This window comes from Phoca vitulina, unplaced genomic scaffold (assembly GCF_004348235.1).
Source record: "Phoca vitulina isolate PV1807 unplaced genomic scaffold, GSC_HSeal_1.0 scaffold12, whole genome shotgun sequence".
In the NCBI taxonomy this organism is placed as follows: domain Eukaryota; kingdom Metazoa; phylum Chordata; class Mammalia; order Carnivora; family Phocidae; genus Phoca; species Phoca vitulina.
The window spans coordinates 22818848-22842187 of NW_022589715.1; the positions used below are offsets into that span (position 1 = coordinate 22818848).

The following is a 23340-nucleotide window of genomic DNA, read 5'->3' on the forward strand; positions in this document are numbered from 1 at the left end:
CCTGCCCCAAGTGCTTCCTGCAGCGCACACTCCTGCTGCCGCTCTTCCTCACACTTTGCCCCTCTTTCACGCAGAGGGCAGGGGCAGGGTCTTGTTGGAGGGGGAGTGATGGTTAGGAAAGGGTTTTCCTATAGGTCATGTCCAGGATTCCTCTGGTGTGGCCCCTTAACCCCCAAGTTGTCTAACTCCTCTTTCCTCTCTTCCTGCTCCCCCGTGGGCTATCCCGAGCACAGAAGAACAGCAGCGAGGTAGAGAGCTGCCCTGGCAAGGGGTTACCAGGGCTGTGGGAAGTGGGTCTGGGGGAGCAGGGTAAGACTCCCCCCTTGGGAGCAACCAGGACTGGAGGTGGGAGTGGATAACGAAAGGGGATGAGCAGGGATGGGGCCCATCTTCCATTCTCTCCACTTGGGGCTGATGACACTTGTCTTGGTACATACAGGAGGTGCCCCTGGGCAGGCTCCAGGGTCTGTGCCAGGCCCCGGGCTGGTGAAGGACTCACCACTGCTGCTTCAGCAGATCTCTGCCATGAGGCTGCACATCTCCCAGCTCCAGCATGAGAATAGCATCCTCAAGGTGAGAGGGGTCACAGGAAGGACTGGGGTGCAGGTGGAGTCCACCTGCCCCATTGATGATAGATGGCAGAGCCTTCTGTCACCTCTTACCACCATTCCTCTTCTTCCCCCAACAGGGAGCCCAGATGAAGGCATCTTTAGCAGCCCTGCCCCCTCTGCATGTGGCAAAGCTCTCCCCCTCACCTCACGAGGGCCCTGACAGTGAGCTAGCAGCTGGTGCACTGTATCGTAAGACCAGCCAGCTGTTGGAGACGTTGAATCAACTGAGCACACATACCCACGTAATAGATATCACTCGTTCCAGCCCTGGTATGGACCCACCAACCCGTGAGATGAATAACGTACCCCCCTCCCTTTGCCCCAGGGCTATAACCCCTACCCAGGCAGCTGCCATATTGTAGAGGCTCTTCCTTGCCTTGCTTTCTGGCCTCGGTGTTCAGTTTGCTTGATTCACCCGTTCTCTTATGGACCTGCTCCACGAGAGGGTCTAGTATCTGCACTCCTGACCCTTAATCCAGTACAGCTGCCTCCCTGGGACTTAGTGGGCCTCACTAGCCTTCCTTCCCCACAGCTGCCAAGAGCCCATCGGCCCAACTCCTGGAGCAGGTGGCTCAGCTCAAGTCCTTAAGCGACACCATCGAGAAGCTCAAGGTTAGCTCAGACCCTGCTCTTCCTCAGTCTATAGAGTTTGCTTCATAATGTTCCCTGCTGGAGCTCTTAGCACATTCATTTCCATGGGCAGTCCCAGAGTTCCTCTGGGCCCAGCCCTGTGCTAGACAGCCCACTGGGGAGGAAGTGGAGGGCAAGGCAGGGTTCCTGCCTCAGAAGCTCACTGTCTTGGTGCAAACAGAAGACAGATTCTCATCAACAAAATGGGTTGAGTTAGGATCATCTTTAGAGTGTGGGGTTTGGGTGCAGCTTCTTTAGTGCTGAGATCACTGTGGGGTAGAATGGTTGGGGATGGCTTCCCAGAGGCTGTAGAGTTTGAGTTGGGCTTTAAAGGATAAGTATCTGTAAAGTAAGGATGTTGGGTGGGGATGGGGTTGGAGGTGAGAGCAAAAGTATGGTGACAGAGAGGACCAGGTCCCTGCTCCTCCTGATATTAGTGTCCCTGTGAAACCAGGAAGATTCTGGGCTAGCCTGAGGGGGTCCCCTAAATGAATCCTTGTTCTACTCCTTGCCAGGATGAGGTCCTTAAGGAGACCGTATCTCAGCGCCCTGGAGCCACAGTCCCCACTGACTTTGCCACCTTCCCTTCGTCAGCCTTCCTTCGGGTAAGAGGGAGCATGGGGAGGAGGATGGGCAGTATCAAGGCCTCAGGTGGGTCCTTCCCCTCTCCCCCAGAATATGAAGAGGCCTTTGGGGTCTCAGGTTCAACAACTGCACATCCTGAGTTAACTGGCCAAGTCTTACTTGTAAGCAACTCAGGAGTGCTTGCAGTGCTTCCAGAAATTTCAGTATTTTTTTTTTTTTAAAGGTTTTATTTATTTGACAGAGAGAAAGACAGCCAGAGAGGGAACACAAGCAGGGGGAGTGGGAGACGGAGAAGCAGGCTTCCCGCGGAGGAGGGAGCCTGATGCGGGGCTTGATCCCAGGACCCTGGGATCATGACCTGAGCCGAAGGCAGACGCTTAACGACTGAGCCACCCAGGCGCCCTGAAATTCCAGTATTTTAGCAGTTAAACATCTTTTATGACTTTTGACGCCAGGAGAGGCTCAAAACTCCCTTTTCAGACTGATTTGGAATATGTGGTCACCATAGTCTAGGAGCCCCAAAGTCCGTCTCGCGGGGGCTGCCTTTGTCTCAGTGCTCAGGGTCCCTATCAGTGGTACACAGCTCAGATGAGCCTCTGACCTGGGGACCTCTTCCCCTTGCCAACTCCCAGGCCAAGGAGGAGCAGCAAGACGACACTGTCTACATGGGCAAAGTGACCTTCTCGTGCGCAGCTGGCCTTGGACAACGACACCGGCTGGTGCTGACCCAGGAGCAGCTGCACCAGCTTCATGGTCGCCTCATCTCCTAAGTGCTCCTTCCGCCCCATCCACCTCCACCCTCCACCGTCTGGGTGTCACTCTGCCTGATGCACAGCCACCTCAGCTAGTCCCCATTGTAGAACTGTGTGTGCACAGCTGTTCCTGCCCTGTTCAGCTTCACTTCCACCTGTCAGTGCCCTGCCCCTGCCTCTTGACTTGGGTTCCCCTATTTCCATTCCTTGGCCTCTGCCAGGATTTGCTGTTCAGCTGCTCCCTCCTTCCTGAGGGGCCTCAGGGCATGTGGGGGGTAGGCTGAGACCCCACCACCAAAGGTTCAGTGAGGTCCCCCTGATAGAGGACTTCACCCCTTGATTAAAGCAACTCTGCTTCAGTGCTTTCTGTGTGGTCTTGGGAGTGGGACTTGGGCCTTTTGGTTCAGAGCAGGAGTGGAGGAGAAGGGATGCTGAGGAGGCTTTGGCTGTGCCAGATTTGAGGGCCCCTCTCTGTAGAGACCAGTGGAACAGTGTGCCCCTCACATTCACGGGTGGTAAGTTACTATGAACAAGGGGAAAGGGGCTAGACCAGGGGCTTGGCACCTAAGTTCTTTATGGAGTTAGGGCCAGGACTTAGGTTCAGCCACCCTACCTCCATGCATCTGTCAACCAGTTCCCACTCACAGCAGAGGGACCTTTCCAGAATGCAAACTGGGCCACGTTATTCCCTGCTTTAAATCCTGAAATGGTTCTTCCAACTAAAATTTATAATTTAAATAAAATCCTGAAGTAGTTTCTCTAAGTATCTAGAACTTAAAATTTAAATTCACTAGAATTGCACGCAAGGCTATCTGTGTTTTGGGTCCTGCCCATCTCTCCAGCCTCTCGTGGGGATACTTGTCCACGTGTGCCTTGTGGCCTTCCCTTAGTGAATCCCTGCTGTTGCTTTGCCACCCTGTGCTCTCTCAGGCTCCTTTCCGCTGCCCAGAATGCCAGCCACCTGTCCACTCCACCTGCCTGCCCCACCCCACCTCAGCTGACATCCTGTTCGTTTATTAAGACAGCTCTGACATTGCCACCTTAGGAAATCTCCAATTCCTATGGCCTGTTGGGTGCTCCTGTACTGGAGGGAGCAGAGAATATGAACATTTTTTCCAGAGGTGCTTGGATTTAGTTGCTTTGTTCCTTGACAAAAGGTTTTTAACCTTTGGTTTGCTTTCTCAGCGGCAGAATGGGAAGAATGCCTCCTCCCAGGGTTGCCGTGAAGGCTAAAAGAGATAACACGTGCCAGCTTCCAGCACCGTGCCTGGTGCACGGCAGCCTTGCTTCTCTTCCCAGTGCACGCATCTGCAGTACTGCTTCTTAGCGGGAAGCATCTCTTGTCATTGTAGTCATCAGTTAACCCTTCTTCGGTCACCCACTGTAGACAGACTGAGAGTTTCTAGAGGATGTCTTTTATCTCGGCATCCCCCGAAACACATGTTTGGGAAGGAGAACTGTGAGTTTCATTTTGGAATGGATATGAGGTGCTTAGAAGAATATCTGAGTGCAGATGGCCATTGGCAGTTGGAGCTAGCTGGGTCTGGAGCTCAGCAGAGAAGTCTGGATTGGAGATACAGTTTGGGGGATGAGTTGTGTCAGTGGTGGTTGGTTTGGATGAGGTGTAGGGTCTTAATTCAGGTTACTTAGAAAACCGAACCAGAGGCAAAGCTGAAGTGCTAGTGTTTCATAGTAATTGCAGTCCCAAAGCACTGCGAGTGAGGGAAAGGGAGGGAAACTAGGCAGGAAAGAAGAAACAAGGTTTGTTTTAATGAGTTGCCCACTGCTTCACCAAGACACAGCTAGTCACCTGCCCATGTGTGCTGTCTCTGGATAGACTTCACAAACACCATGCCTGGCCGCAGCATTACATTGGGGTTGATGGAGGAATGGAGAGCAGATTCGCCTGCTCTCCCTCCTGTCTTCTGTCTTTCGTTGCTCCAAGTTTGCCTTGTGAGGTGTTTGCTCTCCCTCACTTGCTGGGATTGTATTACTTGGCCACCAGGAAAGCCAGATCCCATGCCTGCAGTCCCCCCAAGTCCTGAAGTAGCACGGTGAACAGAAGGGCATTGGCATACAGGACTTGGTCAAGGCAGAGCAAGCAACTGAAGGCTTGGAAATCAGGTGAGGCCACAAGTCACCTGAGGAGGGTGTCCAGGTTGGGAGAGGGCAGAGCCCTGGGCAGTCCTGAGTGTTAAAGAGCCTGCTGTGGAGCCCAAGGGAACATCGATTGGAGCAGAGGCCCCCAGAGGAAATGTCAGGGCCAAGGAGGAGAGATTCAGGAGAGGTAGTCAACAGCCTCTGATACAGCTCAGAGGTAATATGGCTGCGTTCTAGAAAGTAGCACCTGATTCTCAGATGCCTGGTGAGCTGACCAGAGCAGTCTCAGTGCGATAGAGGGAGCAGAAACTGGGTCATGGTGGCAAGAAGCAGGAGAGAGCAGCATGTGTGCACTGTGCCAATGTTCAATCGTGGAAGCTGGGTGGCCAGTGGATGGCAGACAGCTGATGCAAGCATCATTGCCTGTGGATGGCAATGGGAGCTGCTCATGGGGCCCAAGAGGTTTCTGGAAACTGGGGTGTGATGATGGGGGGAGAGAGGCCTAGTGAGGCACTCTGTACGATGGATGGGGCATAGCATGGGAACGGCCTCCTTTAGTCCATCCACGCAACTGCCAGTTGTGACGTGAGAACCAAGCAGACTGGCTGGCAATTGGCAGGGGCAGGGTATGAGCAGTCTCAATCTTGTCAACTAGGAACCCCTCTCTTTTGGGGGTTCTTGGACAGATTCCCAGGGTCAACAGCACTTTCCCCAACATGGCAGCAGCTTTGTGAAGTAAGAATAAGGCTCATATCCCAGCTCTTCCACTTATAAGCCATGTGAACTTGGGCAAGTTGCTTAATCTCTCGTCTTCAGTTTCTGTATCTGTACTGAGGCTAATTGCACCTTCCTCAGATGGTATTCCTTCCACGGGTAATCTTCAGGGGAAGATTAAGTGAGATAGCATGCTTGACGCAGGTACTCAAAAAAGGATACTTGGGAGAGGCTGATATTAAACAAATGAAATGACATACAAGCAGCCAGTTCCCAAGACATACGTTTATGACACAAATAATCATATTTTGGGTCCCAAAGGAGACGCAGTCCTTGGTGCCCCAGCTTTCGGCTTGTTTTTGTGGGCAGTTAGCATCTTACTTTTCTACCATCCAGGCACTATTTCCTCCTCCTCTTAGCAGGCCAAGCCTGAGGGAGAGTCAAAGGTTTGTGGCATTCTCCCTCCCTCACCCCAATTTGAATTTGCTTGCTTAGTGCCTGTTTTCTGTGCTATCCCACAGTGGGGAGCAGAAGTGGAGGCCATACAGAGACTTGAGCCTCTACAGGCTCATCCTAGGAAACTTATGAGGCCCCAGAGCCGATTGTGCCCTACCCAGCCTTGCGGCTGAAAGCGAACAAAGCTTCGTAGGATGGAATACCTTGACCCCTGTCAAGGAGGCCCAGGGGCACCTGGAGAACATGGGCTCTGAGGGTGAGGGCTCCTCCTGCCTCCCTATGGGTGTTACGCTCCATGTAGCCCTCTCCTCTAGGTATACTGAGAAACCTGTCATTCACCCAGGCTGCTTTCATCTCTACCACATGTGCCAGCTGAAACGGGCACTGCTTGCTCCCAGGGACACATGGCCGCTACTGCTGAGGCGCGCAAAGGGCCGGCCTGGCATGTTTGACCTCCGTTCTTCTCCGGAAGCCTAGGGAGTTTGGGAGTGAGACCTGGACTCATCTTGCTCAATTAACTGGTGCCAGAGTAAATATATGTCTGTCACCCTGTGTTTTGTTTTGTTACTTTTTATCATGGGAAATTTCAACATTCAAATGAGGAGAGTAGGGTGTAATGAATCTCCATTTGCCTATATTTACCATTTCATGACGGATCGTGTTTCCTCTATACCCCTTCGCTCTCCTGTCCCTCCAGATTATTTTGAAGCAGATCCCAGGCATCATCTTATCATTTCATTTCAAAGTATTTTAGTATCCCTAAAAGATAGTGCTCTTAAAACTGTAATATCATTATCACACCTGAAAAATTTAATTCATCAAATATCCAGTGTTCAAATTTCCCTGATTGTCTCATAAATGTTTCGTTTTACAGCATGTGTATTTGGGTAAGGTTCAAGGGAAAGACAATACACTACAAATAGTTGTCTCTTGAGTCCCTTTTTCTAATTTACCATTATTGCACCAATACAACATATGCTTTATATGCATATGCCTTAAACTTTATTTTTAATGTGTCAGCAATATATACATATATATTACATATATGTATATACACACACACATATATATAAAATCATCTTGAGAGTACAAAAAAACACAACAGGAGGAAGATTGAGAACATAGGTCCCCAGTACTTAGTCACAAATGGTTGTAGAGATTTTCCTTTTGGTGTTCTCTATTTAAAACTTTAAAGATGCCCTGCCGTGGTTCTGCAAGCATAGAGCTGCTGGAGGGGGAGTACAATGGAGGGGGAGTACAATGAAAAAAAAAAAAAATGGACCCAAAGTTAGGAAGAGATAAAGGAGGGAAATCAAGAGAGAGAATATATTTTGAAACTAAATTTAAGGATTTCCTTCATTCAGATTGCAAGCATCAGTCTTTGCTTGGGCTGTGATAGCAAAATACCATAAACCAAGTGGCTTAATCAACAACAAAGTTATTTCTCACAGTTCTGGAAGCTGGAAGTCTGAGATCAGGGTGCCAACATGGTTGTGTTCAGGAGAGGGTGCTCTTCCAGTTGCAGGCAGCTGACATCTTGGATCCTCACATGGCAGAAAGAGAGTAAGCGAGCTCTCTGGCCTCTCAGGAGTGGACTAGTCCCATTTATGAGGCTCCACACTCATGACCTAATCACCTCCCACAGGCCCTACCTCCAAATACCATCACATTAAGGATTAAATTTCAACATGAATTTTGAGGTACACATACATTCAGTCCATAACAGCATCCAAATAAGTGCTAAGAAATTCTATCCTCTTATTTCTGCCTCAACTTGCCCATTAATTCAACAAATTGATAGGGCCCCTTCACGTGTGAAGAAACATTCTCCTCACAGCATTGTACATGGAAAGGGGGGCTAGAGGGAAGGGAAAGTGGTGGGAGAGCAACCTGCTTTTGAGGGTCTCTAGGTGTTGGGTACTAGAGCCTTCACTTTGGGAAGCCATCAGTTAGCTGGAACTATGACCCTTCAACTTTATAAATGATGATGTAACACATTTCTACTGAAGAACTTTAAGACTGACAAATGTTCACAGAAAGGGGCCAGATAGCAACATGGGTATTCATCATGAGCTAAGTGGTTTCAACCTCTCTGCTCCACAGGTCAGGTTAGAAATTCTAAACCTGTCAATGATTAAACAATGGGGCGAATACCAAGGAAAGCTTTGCTTCACATGCAGCAACAGGACAGAGCTACAAGAAAACAAACACTTTCCTAGAATATAACTGAGAGCAGCCCCTTGAACTTCCTTCATCCAAGCCATACCTACAGGCCAAAGATGTGCTTCTCAACCAACAGAAAAGAATAGCAGAGATACCATCAACACAACCTTTTCCCATAGGAAGGGATGTGTGAACGCATGAGAGGGTGATGGAGCTGCAGTCAGCACTGGATGCAGTGAAGAAGGGTATAGAACAGCACCCAGGGAAGACAACTTTCTCCATCCCTATCCCTACCCAAATTCTGGATTTATAGACACTCAGGTTAGTCTATCCATTTTCAGAGAATTAGCTCAGGGGAGAAGGAAGTGCAAGGATTTCTTGTCCCCTGAAATTGCTAAATAAGACTTCACAAAGAGGTGCACAAGGATCATAAGATGACTGAAATAAATGTAAAAGGTGGAGAAGAATTTTACAGACGTTAGAGGTCATTTCTCCCTGGCCTGCTGTGCCCTTCACAGTAAGCCACAGGTATGGTAAGCCCCACTATTCCCGCCTTGTTAATGAGTAGGAGATGGCAGATACACAGCAAGTAACATCAAAGGAAATGACATAAACCAGCTTGCATGCCATGGGAAAGTTAAGAAAAAGACTGTCCAGTAGTTTTAGTTCTGGGACAGAGAAGAGGTTTCCAACTTAAAGATTTGTGTCCCTAGGGTCATGGGTCATTTCTTTTTAATTTTTCATATTTTATTCCTGGTATTAATAGCTTAAGAAAGTAGAGTTTTCCCAATTACTGATTTATAATGTTTATAAACAGCACACAAAATGCTCCGTTTCACAAACAGTTAACATTCACTGATCTCTTTAAATGCAATTTAAATCTTATTTTAAACTAAGTGCAATAATAATTTAATAAAGTATAGCTAATTACACACAAAATATGTATATCCTGAACTACAGGAAGGTGAGGAAGTGGTTTCCATAGCCATATTTGATTTTAATCAAGTACATATTTCCATAATGAACAAGAACTAACAAATATGTTAATAAAACACTACCCCAGATGCTTATTCTGCCATCAGCTCTTTAAGCAATTCCATTCCAACTACTACTAAAAGCATGTATTTTAGAAGCTTTAATCTGATCCAGGAGAATGAGTTCTACAACTTGACACATAGTATGTATCAGCCCCAAAGGTTTTAAGTCAAAAAAGCTTTCCAACACAAGCATTCACGTGAAATTTAGTTTCTCCAAAATATCACTCGCTATCTAAAGAAAAGAATAAAGCAAATTATCTTTTAAGACATAAACATTCTTACAAGACTATATTCCAATACCATCTTCTACTTAAAAGAAACACAGACCAGTTCACTATCCTTATTTTTCAGTTTTTATTTAAATTCCAGTTAACATACAGTGTGATATTAGTTTCAGGTGTACAATATAGTGACTCAACAGTTCATTATCTTTAATCTGTTAGATTACTGTTGTCCAGAAACTTGAAAATAATGAAACATATTTCAGGTATCACAGGGTCAAAGTGACATTTAGATTTCACATATTAAACAGCTATAGTATAGCTTACAATGGCACAAAGACACCTAATACAAGTACTACTTCATCATTTGGAGTCAAAAGTCAGAAGGAGCTGTGTGGTTTGCAAGATAATTTAACTTTTGTGTGGTCATTGAAACCCAGTGTAATTCAAATATGATAATATCAAAGGCAATTAAAATCTCAAATATCACTCTAAAATTGAAGACATGAGAATTTTGTGTTTCTCCATCTTTCAGTTACATGGACCTTACTGTAGAAAATATTCAGTTACTATCTATGGCTGCCCCACAAGATAATGAAGCTTCAGAAATTAGAAAAAGTGTCAAGATCCATAGTAGGCTTCATCAAATTCTTTTCCAGCCTGTTTCAATTCTTCATTCACAGTAATCACGAGTAACCTTAGCAAACTTCCCTGGATCCTTTCAAATCAAGAAGATGAAATCTTCAACTTGTAATTGATCTTGTCTTTCAATTGACATTGCCTTGTGCATCATTTCAGTGATGAACTCTATGACAAGGTCTTCAAGAATATCCGCTGGCTCTGTGTAAGTATTCTGATCATCCCCCGAACAAATATATTATATATTGCAATTGTTTAGAAAAAGTCTTTTCTGCACCTTGTCCATTTTCCTCATCAAAGATGGAGTTTCTTCCGCATCTTCTCAAGGTCATTTTTATTCTTCAAGTCTGTTCTTGATGTTCTGCCAAGGCTGTTCAGTCCTGGACTTAGTTGGATGGCTGTGGTGCCAGGTTTGGAACAGAGCTGGATGCAGGGCCAAAGTCTCCCCAAGTCATTGCTCAGACACTGGAGCTTGTGTCATGAGAGGAGTAGGAGAAGCCCATCCTAAAATGTTACCTGTGTCACTACCTCCATGGTTAGATTTGGAATGGATGGTGGGGGCAACGTGATTGCTCATGGCATCCTCTGAGGATGGAGGGGGAATAGTGACTTTGCCTCCAAGTGGGTCTGGGAGTAAACTTAGACCCCCAGTCCCCTGTAGTCCTGGGCTAAGAAACCCATCATCTCTTGGTTGCAAGGTTCCTATTACTCAACTTGATGATCTGTCCTTCCTTGAAGCCCAGATCCAACTTGGGATGAGTGTCCAGTCCTTGAGATTCATTGGACATCTTAGATACTTGCTTTACCCACTTGAAGTAATTTTGCAGAAGGATATAAAGTCAAAGGCATCACCTGATCTGTGAAGTAAATGTCAGTGAAAGCACTATGCCCAGTGTCATCCTGGAACCAGATTACACAGTAGAAGCTGGAATCTGTCACTATCTCCTCAACAATGATAGGATATTGTTTCTACTGGTGCTCATACAGAGAGCTCCCATGATATTTTATACTCGAGTTGATAGGCAACCTTCCCTTTTGAAATTATTTGGAGGTGACCAGTCTAAGTAGGCTGTCCTGAAGTCCAGCCTGTAGCTGCTGTTGGAAGCACTGGGCAGAATCTGGTAGATGTTGACATCCAGCTTCATACAGAGTTCAAGGCTTGTATTTTAACTGTGCTATCTTGGCCCTACTCTCCATGCCTACTAAGTCTCTTGTAATCTCTAGGTTCTTTCTTGCTTTCTTTTTCCTTATAATTTATTTGTTGAAGGAACTATTTCTCAGAGTCTGGATTTAAAATATATCCTCATGGTGTTAATAGGTTCCTCTGCCTTCCACATTTCCTATACATTTTTAGATTTATAGCTGTGATTCTCAAAGTGTGGTCCCCTGACCACCAGCATCAGCACCACCTGGATTTGTAAGATATGTTAATTCCTACCTCACGAGAGGGGCTGGCCACCTCAGAGGGGCAGGCCATCAAGGTCACCATCTTGGTGAGGCTTAGCATCCCATTTTTGAAGTCATCCACTGAAGAATAAAGATCAAAACAACTGGGGTAGGGAGGGATAAAATATTGGGTAAGGTAGTGGTTGGCCTCTTGATGGGATGGTATGAAAGTATTTCTAGGTTTTAATCAATGAAAAATTAAAAAATTTTTGCATCATGTCAGAACAAATGGAATGCTGGATTTATGGTTAAAAAGTTAACTTAGTTGATTTAATGTACTTTGAAAACTATATGCCTACTAAGGGTCCAAGTTTCCCTGCCTTTCTTGGAGAAGTGTGGGGACAAGTGTTCTCTCTCCCTCAATGCTTAGGCTATCAAATCTTGGCACTTTCTAGATGACAAGGTAGCTTAGAAATGGCTGACCCTCTCCTGGAGTTTTAGGTCGCGTATATACTTGGCAGCCGAGGGCACCTGGTTTAGATGATCCTTGGCTGGACCTTTCACCTGCAGCAATGGCTTGTCAAATGTCCATAGAGAGTTGAAAGCCAGGCCTGTTTTCCCTTCTGATCTTGGTGGAAAGCGTCAGCCCATGACTGGCCATTCTAGAAGACAATCAGAACCTATGCAAACAATTGAGCAAGGACCAATAGGTGAAACTGAACTTCTGTGAACTCATGGAGTAAACACAACTTGCTTACCAAATTGTGAAATCAAACTTTGTTTTCCAAAGTCTCAGATCTCCGTGGACAAAATGTAAGATAAATTACGTGAGACCATGTTGATACTCCTTTGTGAAAAGAAAAAAAAAAAAAAAGCAAAGGATAGGCTGTATGCATTTGTTAACACTCTTAGAAATGAACGCTGGGGCGCCTGGGTGGCTCAGTCGTTAAGCGTCTGCCTTCGGCTCAGATCATGATCCCAGGGTCCTGGGATCGAGCCCCACATAGGGCTCCCTGCTCAGCGGGAGGCCTGCTTCTCCTTCTCCCACTCCCTCTGCGTGTGTTCCTGCTCTTGCTATCTCTCTCTCTGTCAAATAAATAAATAAAATCTTAAAAAAAAATGTTAAAAAAAATGAACGCTAAAAGAGAATGGATTTTACTGTATATAAACTTTTAAAAGGGGATTAAAAAAGAGTACTTAGATGAACACAATGATAAAACAAGTAGTTGACCTCAACTTCTTAGAGTTTTCCTACATATTTACACAATGATATAGGAAATTGATTTTTCAGTGGGGGAAAAGAATCCTGTTTTGTACAGTAGGTAGTTGGGCTCCTGTTTTAAATGAAAATATGTTGTCTGAAAAAGAAATCTCCCCATTGATGCTAGGTTAGTGGGGGTCAGAGTGAGGAAGGGTACAGAGACTGGAACTTATCCATTCTGCTCTTGATGGACATTTAGGTTGCTTCCAAGTTTGAGGACCTATAAACCAGGCTGTATAAATATCCTTGTTCACGTGCCCTGGTACATATGTGCAAAAGTGGAATTGCTTGGTCATTTGGTATGTGTATTTTCATCCTTATTAAATATTGCCACATGTTTTTGCAGAGTGGCCGTACTGGCTTACCCCCCAGCACCAGAATGGGTCCCCTTGCCTGGATTCAAGTGTTCTCCCACAGAGAATGGGGGGAAATAAGTCTTGGAAAGAATGAGGAAGCTGGGCAGGGGAAGGCCTTGGGTGCCAATCCAAGGAGCTCAGACTTTATTTGACTGCCCTGGAAAGCCTCTGGTGATTTGGGGGCAGGGAACAAAATGCAAAAACGAGGTTTAGGAGAGTGAGCCTTTAACGCTCTCAATTGGTTTGTGTTGTGGGGAGAATGGGGATGATCATGGGTTTGGCTTAGGCCAGCAGCAGGATTCAAGTTCACAAGAGAGAGATTTGTGGGGAGAAGGTGCACAGGGGGATGCTGAGCAAATGGTGTGGGGCAGAGACCCGGAGCGCTCAGCTCTACCAACGCTAGTCCTTAAATAATCCTGTTAGTCTAACGCACACTGCTTGTGGGCGTGTGAAGTACTATAGTCCTTCTGGAGAACCCTGTGGTGGGATTCAGCAAAGATGAAGATGCACGTGCCTAAAGATCCAAATGTCCCCAAATATACCAAAACAAAACAAACAGGCAAACAAAACCACCCCCAAAAGAAGGGACTTCAAGAAGGAAAGAACTGTCAACAATGTCAAATATACCAGAGAGGTCTATCAAGAAAAGCCCTAAAAAGCATGCACAGACTTTGGCTATTAGGTGTCTGATGATGAGCTTTGCCAGAGAAATGTTTGTAACACAGTGGGAGCAAAAATCCAAGCACAGGGGCGTCTGGGTGGCTCAGTCGTTAAGTGTCTGCCTTCAGCTCAGGTCATGATCCCAGGGTCCTGGGATTGAGCCCCACATCGGGCTCCCCGCTCTGCTGGAAGCCTGCTTCTCCCTCTCCCACTCCCCCTGCTTGTGTTCCCTCTCTCGCTGTGTCTCTCTCTGTCAAATAAATAAATAAAATCTTAAAAAAAAAAAAATCCAAGCACAGTGGTTTGAGGGGAGAGCGAGTGGTAGCAAAAGGTAACCGTGTGTGTAACATGCTGTCAGGATGGTTGGCTGAGCACAGACTCAGCACACAGAAACATTTAGGATGTGATAAAAGTAGCATTTCAAATTATTGGATAAAGGATACATGATTTGACAAATGGTGATGTAGCACGGGGTGGGGAGGGGTAATAAAGTTAAATCTTTATCTTACACCATAAACTAAATTCAAGTCAGATGACTTCTAGAACTAGATGAAAATATAGGTGTACATAAACTTGGGGATGGTTAAAGTGCTTCTGAGATTGGCAACAAAACTAGAAATCTTAACGGAAAAATGTGGATAAATTTGACTTCATTAAAACACACACACATGCACTAAGCCCTTTGGGAAGGAAAAAAAGTCCATTAAAATTGAATAACAAATGACAAACATAGAAAAATATTTACAATATATGAAAATTCTTACACATAAATAAGAAAAGAGAAACACACCAATATAAACATAAATACGAATAGCAATTCACAAATAATCCAGTGGTTCAATACCAGCTGAAAAAATTCAATCTTAATAAGAATCAAAAACTCTAGTTTCAAGAGGAACTGAACTCTTACATTTACTTCTCTTTCCTCCCTAAGTTCAACTGAAACTACATTTTTTATGAAAGAAAGGAAAGAAAAGGGGAAAATTCCAAAGCAATGTTGGAAAACAAGTATGGTAGTTCCCCCTTACCTAGATACATTCCTAGACCGCCATGGATGCCTGAAACCACAGATGTACCGAACTCCATATAGACTATGTTTTCTCCTATACATGCATACATATGTTAATTTATAAATTAGGCACAATAAGAGATTAACAACAAGTAATAATAAAATAGAACAATTATAATGATATACTGTAATAAAAGTTATGTGAATGTGCTCTCTCTCTCTCTCAAAATAGCTTATTGTATGGTACTCACTGTTCTGGTAACGCTGTGAGATGAGAAAATGCCCACATGATGAGATGAAGTGAGGAGAATGATGTAGGTGCTGAGACGTACGTAGCCTTAGGCTCCTGCTGACCTGCTAATGAAGGAGGAGCACCTGCTTCTGGACCACAGTTGATTGCAGGTAACTGAAACCATAGAAGGTGAACCTGTGGGGAAGGGGGGACTGCTGTATGGTAGATTCTTTGGGATCTGACATCGAGCTCTTGTCCCTTTGGCAGGAAAGTCCTCCAGCCTCACTCCACTCACGTGGTTCAGGTGGGACGACCACGTTCCTGCAGAGCCAGCTTCCTAGCTGAGGCTGAATGGCTCAGGCTGGGGCACAGTGAGGGGAAGGGATGCCTCTCACCCCACCACCCGTCCTCAGCTTGGGTTCTATTTTATGGAACAGACACATCGTCATTGATTGGAAGACCACATGTAGCTTTACCATTGGTCAAGACTTAGAAACCTTGTGGTACATTCTTGGATAGGCTCTCTTAAGCTCCGTTGCACCCTCCTAATGGGAGAGATTGGAAAGCCCCAAATCTTATTTCTCAGTGTCCCTTGCTGCTAGAGTTCTGGACGTAAACTGAACTTGCATCACACTTGCAGAGGAACCTGCCTCCTCACATGGAGAGAAGAGGGATCACCTGAGAATTAGGTAGAGTGGGAAAGCCCTGAGGCCCCGAGACACCAGGCATTGTGGCGGTCGGTGGGAGTGGGGGCACGTCAGGCCATGTGCCCCAGCCTCCACCCTGCTTTGCTCACACACAACAAATGAACGACTGTTCTTCTACAGCAAGGCAGAAAGGCTCTCAAAGTAAATAAGAATGCTTGGAATTATGTTTTTTGTTTTAAGCCAAAAAAAAAAGTAAATAAGAATGTGCATTGGTTGACAGCAAAGGTGTTATTAGAGCTGGACAGAGAACAGGCAAGCACTCCAGTGAACCCCCGGTGGACACAGGACACAAGCAGGAAAGCACTTTGCTGCCAGAGCAGTCCCCTCCCTATTTCCTTTATCAGGAAGGATCCTCAGCCTGCAGACCTGTTCCCTTTGGGCAGCCTGTCCCCTCATCAACCCAGGGTGAACCTCACCCTCTAATTCCCGCATGAAGTGAAAAACAAAAACAAAAACCAAAAGCTAAAATATCTGAACTAAATATCCAAATGATTGAAACAAAATCTGGGTGGGTTGAAACCAAAGGGTCTCCCTGGAATGCTTGGCAGTGACGGCCCAACGGGTCTTCCCACCTGTGCTGCGATCCACTCTGAAGCCAATCTTTCCATTCTTGTACCAAGTCCCATTCCACATTCCTTGGAGCTCAGACCCATTTGCTGATAATTATGTCTCTCCCTAGAATGGCCCAGTCCTTTTCCTCCCCAAAACCGCCCTGTACCAGGGAAACTGCCCCCCAGTTTCTGGGGTACACTGAATTCTTCCAGCACTTAGGTCTTTGTTTTTATGACTCCTTCCATCCTGCCTGCTGTTCCAAATCCCACCCCTATACCCTTTCCCTTCACGTCCTACTGAAGGTCATTTTCTCCATGAAGTCTATTTCTTTTCTTTCTTTCTTTCTTCCTTCCTTCCTTCTTTCTTTCTTTCTCTCTTTCTTTTTTTTTTAAAGATTTTATTTATTTATTTATTAGAGAGCGAGCGAGAGAGAAACAGCATGAGAGAGGAGAGGATCAGAGGGAGAAGCAGGCTCCCCGCTGAGCCGGGAGCCCGATGCGGGACTCGATCCCAGTACCCCGGGATCATGACCCGAGCCGAAGGCAGTCGCTCAACCAACTGAGCCACCCAGGCGCCCTCTCTCTTTCTTTCTTTTTCTTTCTTTCTTTCTTTTTCTTCCTTCCTTCCCCTCCCTCCCTATTTCTCTCTTTCTGAGAGAGTGCGCATGCGCACGTTTGTGCGCATGTACGAACACAAGGGGGCAGTGCAGCGGGAGAGGGAGAGAGAATCTTAAGCAGGCTCCATGCGCAGTGCAGAGCCTGATGTGGAGCTCCGTGAGCGGCGGCTGCAGGGCTTCCGCAGACTGAGTCATGACCGGAGCAGAAATCAAGAGTTGGACGCTCAACTGATTCCACACCCAGCTGCCCCTCCATGAAGTATTTCTTTAACACATTGGGCCTAAGCTATGGCCCAAGACTTTGAAGGTAAGCAATGACCATTTGTGAAATGAGTAAGTCCTCTAAACACATATGGTTTCTCTTTTACTGAACCCCTCCCTCCCTTTGTGCTGTTTTATGGGGCCTTGCACTCTTCTGCTTGTGTATTTATCTAATTCCCGATTTGCTGGAAACTCCCTGAGGCTGGAGACTGTGTCTTCTGGGCCAGGCTATCCCCATCTGCCCCAGACAAGGGGTTTCCTAGGTTGCAGTTCTTTCAGAGCTAAAACTGGGGAAGTGTCAGGCAAACCAAGGTGAGTCGGTCATCCTAGTCTTGCTAGTCTTTGATTCCATGGGTTATGGAAAGAAAGTAGGATGTAGGGTTAAAGTTATGGCTCAGCCATGGCCTCCAAAACACACTTTTCCACATGTCTGCTGCATGTGTGGCTTTTCCACTGGGGGAAACCCCAGTGAGCTAGGAACAGAGTCAGGACTTTATACAGAAGATAAGTTTCCTATCTGAAAGAAAAGGTAAACCCTGAAATATGGGCCTGAAAACACTCAGTAAATCTACAACAGGACCTGTGTGAGAAAAGGGGTGGAGTTCATTTTTTAATGGAGCTCCCAACCCCTGTTCTTCCTCCTACATCTATGAGTCCATGGGCCAGTATTACACTCTCTGAGTCTCAGTTTCCATATCTGCAAGGTTTCATCTGGGGATGAAAATCCTTGCCTGGCAGGACTGTTGAGAGTTAAATAAGAGAAGCTGTGTGTGTCACTGAGCCCAATGCTTGGTGTCCAGAGATGCCTAGACTAGCAGAGATTTCAGCATCCCTCCTACTCTGTGTACCCACAACCCAAACCGTGTGCCCATCCCCCAGCAATTTGTGCCCACACCCAACACTGTGCTCACACCCCAACCTTGTATACCCACACCCCAACTCTGTGTGCTCACACCCAACACTGTGTGCTCACACATACCAACACCGTGTGCCCACCCCAAGACTGTGCTCACACCCCAACCTTGTATACCCACACCCCAACCCTGTGAGCCCACACCCAACACTGTGTGCTCACACCAGAACCCTGTGTGTTCACACCCCAATTCTGTGTGCTCACATCCCAACCCTGTGTGCCCACGCCCAACACTGTGTGTCTGCCCCCAACATTGTGTGCCTGCACCCCCTACACTGTGTGCCCACACCCAACACTGTGTGCTCACATCCCAACCCTGTGTGTTCACACCCAACACTGTGTGCTCATACCCCAACCCTGTGTGCCCACACCCCAACTGTGTGTGCCCACACCCAACACTGTGTCTGCCCCCCAACATTGTGTGGCTGCACCCTCTACACTGTGTGCCCACACCCAACACTGTGTGTCCCTTCCCCACTAGCACTTCTTTTCCCCTCACTTCCCACTCACTGTCTCTGCCTTCCCCCTGCCCTCTTCCCACTGATAGTTATCTTTCCTACTTACAAAGCAGTTAAAATGAGGGCAAAAATCAGCACAAAACTTAAAAAAATCACAAAGTACACAACGTTTTTCTTGTAGGGTTTGATTTGTTCAAATGCCTTCTTCATTTATCTTGTCCATATCCTTCTCCGAAGAGTCAGGAATTGGGGCTTGCAGAGCTGGAGGGGCTGTGGGATGTGGAACGTGCTCCTTAATTTCAGGCCTCTGAAGAGAAGAGGCAAAGCAAAGAAGACATCTTTCCCAGGGATTGTCTCTTAAAGGAGCTGATTCTCTGGGGCAGGGGGAATGCCTCAGCTGGCTCCCGCAAGCTAAACCCACAAGTAATAAACCTCCCTAGGACATGCTGATTAGATAAACCAGTAAGAATTGCGGACAACACAGACATTAGATTTAAAAACTTAAAACAAATGTTACTTTTACAGTGTCTGTGACTAGACAAAGACTTTTTGGTTCTAAAATAGTTGGTTGGTGAGGTAATAGAGGAGGGGCTATGTTAATAGCAGAGGTAGAAAAAAAGGAGAGGTGGGTGGGTTCCAACTGCAAGGCCCACCCTAAAGGATTGGATTCAAGGGCGCTGGAGCGACAGGCTACTGCACGGGGTGAGTAGAGTGGATTTTAAATATATGGAGTTAACAGCTTGGTTGTAGGTTCAGGTTTGGGGATGTGAATGAATGAACCCAATAGTGTAGGCAGGAATCTCCAGCCCACAGAGGGTCAGGTGAGAATTGTGTTGCTTTTTGCTAAAGGCCTGTGCAAGATTTAGAGAGCAAAGATAAGGGACAATCTGTTGTCTAAATTAATTTTTAACTATTTCAACATAGTGAAGGACAAGTAAGATAATGATCAGGTTGTCCTGTTGGTGGTGTTGCTATTCTGCGTTCCCCTGCCCCCACCTTTGGAGAGGGGAGTATCTATGCATACGTGCATCTGTGCAATGTCAGACATGCACTGAGGGGCTGAGATCTAGATCTAGTTGTATTCTCTGCATGGAGTTCTAACTTCTTAAATCCAGGTTCTTCAGCCATGGAAGTCATGGGGGTTGGTCCTGTGCTTACTTCAAGCTTCTTTCAGTTCGATAAGGGTTATTTCCAGCATCTTCTTGGAGGCTCCTATGAGTCCAGGAAACATGAGACTTATATAAAAATCCCCACTTCAATTAAGCTTTCCCACCTGAAGGAGGTGACCTTTACCAAGGACCAGCTTTATGGGCTCTAGGGAATGGGAGGGAGGTGATGCATGAGAAGCCAGGGAGATAGTCCTCATCTCTCTTCTTAGATGTAACAGACCGTAGTTCTTGCAAATCAGGACTTCTGGGGATCAGTTGGCTATCCAAGAAAGGGTCACCCAGCCCTTGATGAAATTCTAACTTAGAAATCCGGAGCCCTTAGCTCTGTGGACTTCTGTCCCCAAGAAAGGGTTTTTTTACTTTCCTGCAATTTGGGACTGAGCTGTGAGCTCATGAGCTGAGGAATGTTCTCAGGAGTACCCTAAAAACCCACCAACTATGCTGTTTCTCCCCCTCCCCTCCCTAGCTTATTTTGGGTTGCCCAGTCTGAGGAGAGCCATCTTTCCCCATCCATTGAAGGTGCTCAGTAACTGGCTTGTTGCTCGACTGAATGCCTGCCCACTCTCCCTTCGGTTCAGTTCATCTTCTCAGAGAGGCAGTAATCAAGCACTTAGACTTACTGATGGAGATGCTCAAATAGCTTCTCTTTTACCCCCCTGCTCCATGACCATCGACAGAGGCCAGGCCAACAAAGGAGATACTTCAGCACAAGTGATGCGGTCACATGAAATAGATAGCAGAGTGTGTTCTCCGACGTTACCGTCCACAAAGCAGAACCAGCTGGCCTTGGGTTTCCTTTTCATAACCTTCATCTGTAGAAAATTTTGCTTCTTGAGCTACTTGAGATCTACTTCCCTATCTAAAGAGCTGGGCTCTGTGCTGCTTCAGCTAATTTATTCTCTCAGAAGTACATAATTTGGATCATTTTATATAATCTTGAAGACATGAGCCCTTTAAGATTCCTTACTCAAAAATGGATTCAGCTTGGTTTGAAGCCTAATGGGGCACTGCAGCGTTCATTCCTGCTATCTTAGGGCATGAGCTGGGTCTGATTGCACCCTCTTCTTGCGTCTTAGCCTGCTTCCCCTTAATTCAGAACAAGAGCGGCTCTAACAGAGAAACAGAACATGATCATCCACACCTACTTCATTTCTATGCCTTTTACCCTAAACCTGGGCAAACTGCAATATCATTTTATATCAGAATTCCTTGAACACAGGCTCTTTTTTCTTTTTTTAAAGATTTATTTATTTATTTATTTATTTGAGAGAGAGAGTTCATGAGCAGGGGGAGGCGCAGAGGGAAACGGGAAGCAGACTCCCCGCTGAGCGGGGAGCCCAACGCAGGGCTTGATCCCAGGCCCCTGAGATCATGACCTGAGCCAAAACCAAGAGTCAGATGCTTAACCAACTGAGCCACCCAGGTGCCCCCCCCGCCCCCCGCCTTTTAAAGTGTATTTCATGAACTCAGTGATCTAGCTAAGGAATTTTCTGGGATGAGTTTCCAACGCACTGCCTGGCTGCTTCTAGCTACCTAGCCAGTTTTTACCATGGTACACATGTACACTAGTAATGTCATCAGCGACACTGTCCCCATGCACTGAATCATATAACCCTACGGCTTACTGTGTACGTGCAAGGTACTTTGCTGGGCTTTGGTGGCAGTATGGGGATAAATGGCACATGGGCCCTGCCCTCAGAGAGCTTACAATCTAGTGGGAGGTGCAAGATATATGCATGTTAAGTAACGGTTGAAGATAGTATTGTGTAAGTGTTCCATTAAATAAGCGTGAATCATGGGGTAAAATCAGAAAGCAGCCTGATTTTTTTTACCTGTGATTGCTCTTTTAAATTTATTCTGTGTGGCTGAACCTTGCTCTGCCTCTGGATGAAATTTAGACAAGTCACACGATTGTTCTGGTCACCGTTGGTCTCAGGCTCATCTCAGAAATGATAATGTTGATCCCAATGATAATCCAGACCTCAATCTCAATTTAAAATTGGGGCCTCTTCCCATCCCAACCTGGTGTTGCTGAAGAAGAGAGGCCTATGGTGGTTGGCGGTCTGGATGGAAAGTCCTGCTTTCTACTCTTCTTTACTTATTTAGCTCCCAGGGGTCTGCGAACGCTTCAGGGTTGTTGCCTGGGGAGGGAGAAGAGGTGGGAGGAGTAGAAAAATTCTCTCTACACGTCTGATCTCCAGCCTCACCAGGGTCCTCAGTGGGGACATGGCAATTCTTTTACACATCCCTGGGCTGACCCCTTGAAGGTCAACCTTTCCACTACCCTCAAAATCCACCCCAAAGGCACACACTCCCACCCCTCACCTCTTTCCTCATGGAGAAAGTCTGTGTGGTCAGGTGGGAATTTTCTCTGCTTCTGCCCCTGCCCATCATCTCTTTCCTTCCTTTTTCTTCCCTGTCTTGGATGAAGTTGCTTGTCCTCCTTCCTTGGTCCTGCTTCAGCCTTTCACCTCTGCTCTGTATCAGGAATCCCCCAGAAGCCAGTCAGCACAGTAGGTTCACCTGGCATGGAGACTGCCAGGGTTTGGAGACCAAGGGTCCTTTTTTAGGGCTTATTCTTTGTTGTGTCTCATACATTATAGCTCCTTGTAATCAATCTCTACATCTAATATAACTCCAATCAAAGTAAAAAAATGACTATTTCAAAAAAGTGTTTACAGTGATATACTATCTTATTTAAAATTAAATTTAAATTATTTACTTTTTTGTGGTAAAATAAATATAACAAAATTTACCATTTTAACTATTTTTGAGAGTACAAATTTAATAGCATTAAATACATTCACACTACTGTACAACCATCACCACCATTAGTATCCAGAACTTTTTCATCTTCCCCAACTGAAACTCTGTATCCATTAAACAGTGACTCCCCATTGCCCCTTCCCCCAGCCCCAGATCCACTATTTTGTCTTCTGTCTCTATGAATTTGGCTATTCTAGGTACTTCGTATAAGTGGAATCATACAGTATTTGTCTTTTTTGGGTCTGGCTTATTTCACTTAGCATAATGTCCTCACGTTTCAGCCATGTTGTAGCATGTGTTAGAATTTCCTTCCTTTCATTAAAAAAATTTTTTTTAAGATTTTATTTTTACGTAATCTCTACACCCAATGTGGGGCTTGAACTTACAACCCCAAGCTCAAGAGTCACATACTCTACCAGCTGAGCCAGCCAGGCACCCCCTCCTCCCTTTTAAAGTCTGAGTAATATTGGATTGCATGGATATGCCACATTTTGTTTATCCATTCATCTATAGATGAACATTTGGGTTGTTGCCAACTTTTGTAAGTAACGAACATTGGTGTACAATATGAGTACCTGTTTGAGCCCCTGCTTTTTAACCCTTTGGGGTATATATCCAAAAGTAGAATTTATTTGTTTTGAATAGCAAATACATCCCTATGTGGACAATATAAAAGGGACAAGAGGTTATAGCAGTGGCCCCTGAGCACCTGCCTCCCAGTTCCGCTCCCAGGAACCTTCAGTGAAACCAGGTTCTTGTGACTCCTTCCATGGAGAGACTGTGCTCCTATAGACGCGCCTGCCCCCCGCCCCGATGGTGGCAAACCATAAGCACTCTTCTACACTTTGCTTTTGTCCCTCCACTTAATATTTCTAAGGATCATTTCACAGCACTGTTTAAAGAGTATTCACTCTATTTAAAAGCTTCATGGTTTTCCGGTGTACAGACAAAACTTTTTTTATCAGTCCCCAATAGATGGACATTCAGGTTGTTTCCAGTGCTTTGCTGCCACAAACAGTGCTGTAATAATAACAGCCAGAATTTACTGAGCATTTACTGTGTGTCATCTTTAAAATTCCTTCCATG

The 23340-nt window shown here is 45.9% G+C and overlaps 1 protein-coding gene and 1 pseudogene across 7 annotated transcripts in view; one reads left to right on the forward strand and one right to left on the reverse strand.

Annotated features, from left to right (window-relative positions):
• Window positions 1–3344, forward strand: part of DCTN1 (dynactin subunit 1) — a 30427-nt gene extending 27083 nt beyond the window's left edge. For 4 of the 7 annotated variants that reach the window (XM_032410652.1, XM_032410655.1, XM_032410650.1 and 1 more), the window contains 6 exons: window positions 234–248; window positions 440–573; window positions 689–881; window positions 1144–1223; window positions 1757–1846; window positions 2459–3344. In XM_032410652.1, coding sequence (XP_032266543.1) covers window positions 234–248; window positions 440–573; window positions 689–881; window positions 1144–1223; window positions 1757–1846; window positions 2459–2596 — 650 coding nt within the window. In that variant the 3' untranslated portion in view covers window positions 2597–3344. The remainder of the gene's footprint in view (window positions 1–233; window positions 249–439; window positions 574–688; window positions 882–1143; window positions 1224–1756; window positions 1847–2458) is intronic. The other 3 variants (XM_032410651.1, XM_032410654.1, XM_032410656.1) reach the window with 1 other exon arrangement.
• A 6938-nt stretch (window positions 3345–10282) lies between these two features.
• Window positions 10283–22539, reverse strand: LOC116636432 (annotated as a pseudogene).
• Between the last annotated feature and the right edge of the window lie 801 nt (window positions 22540–23340).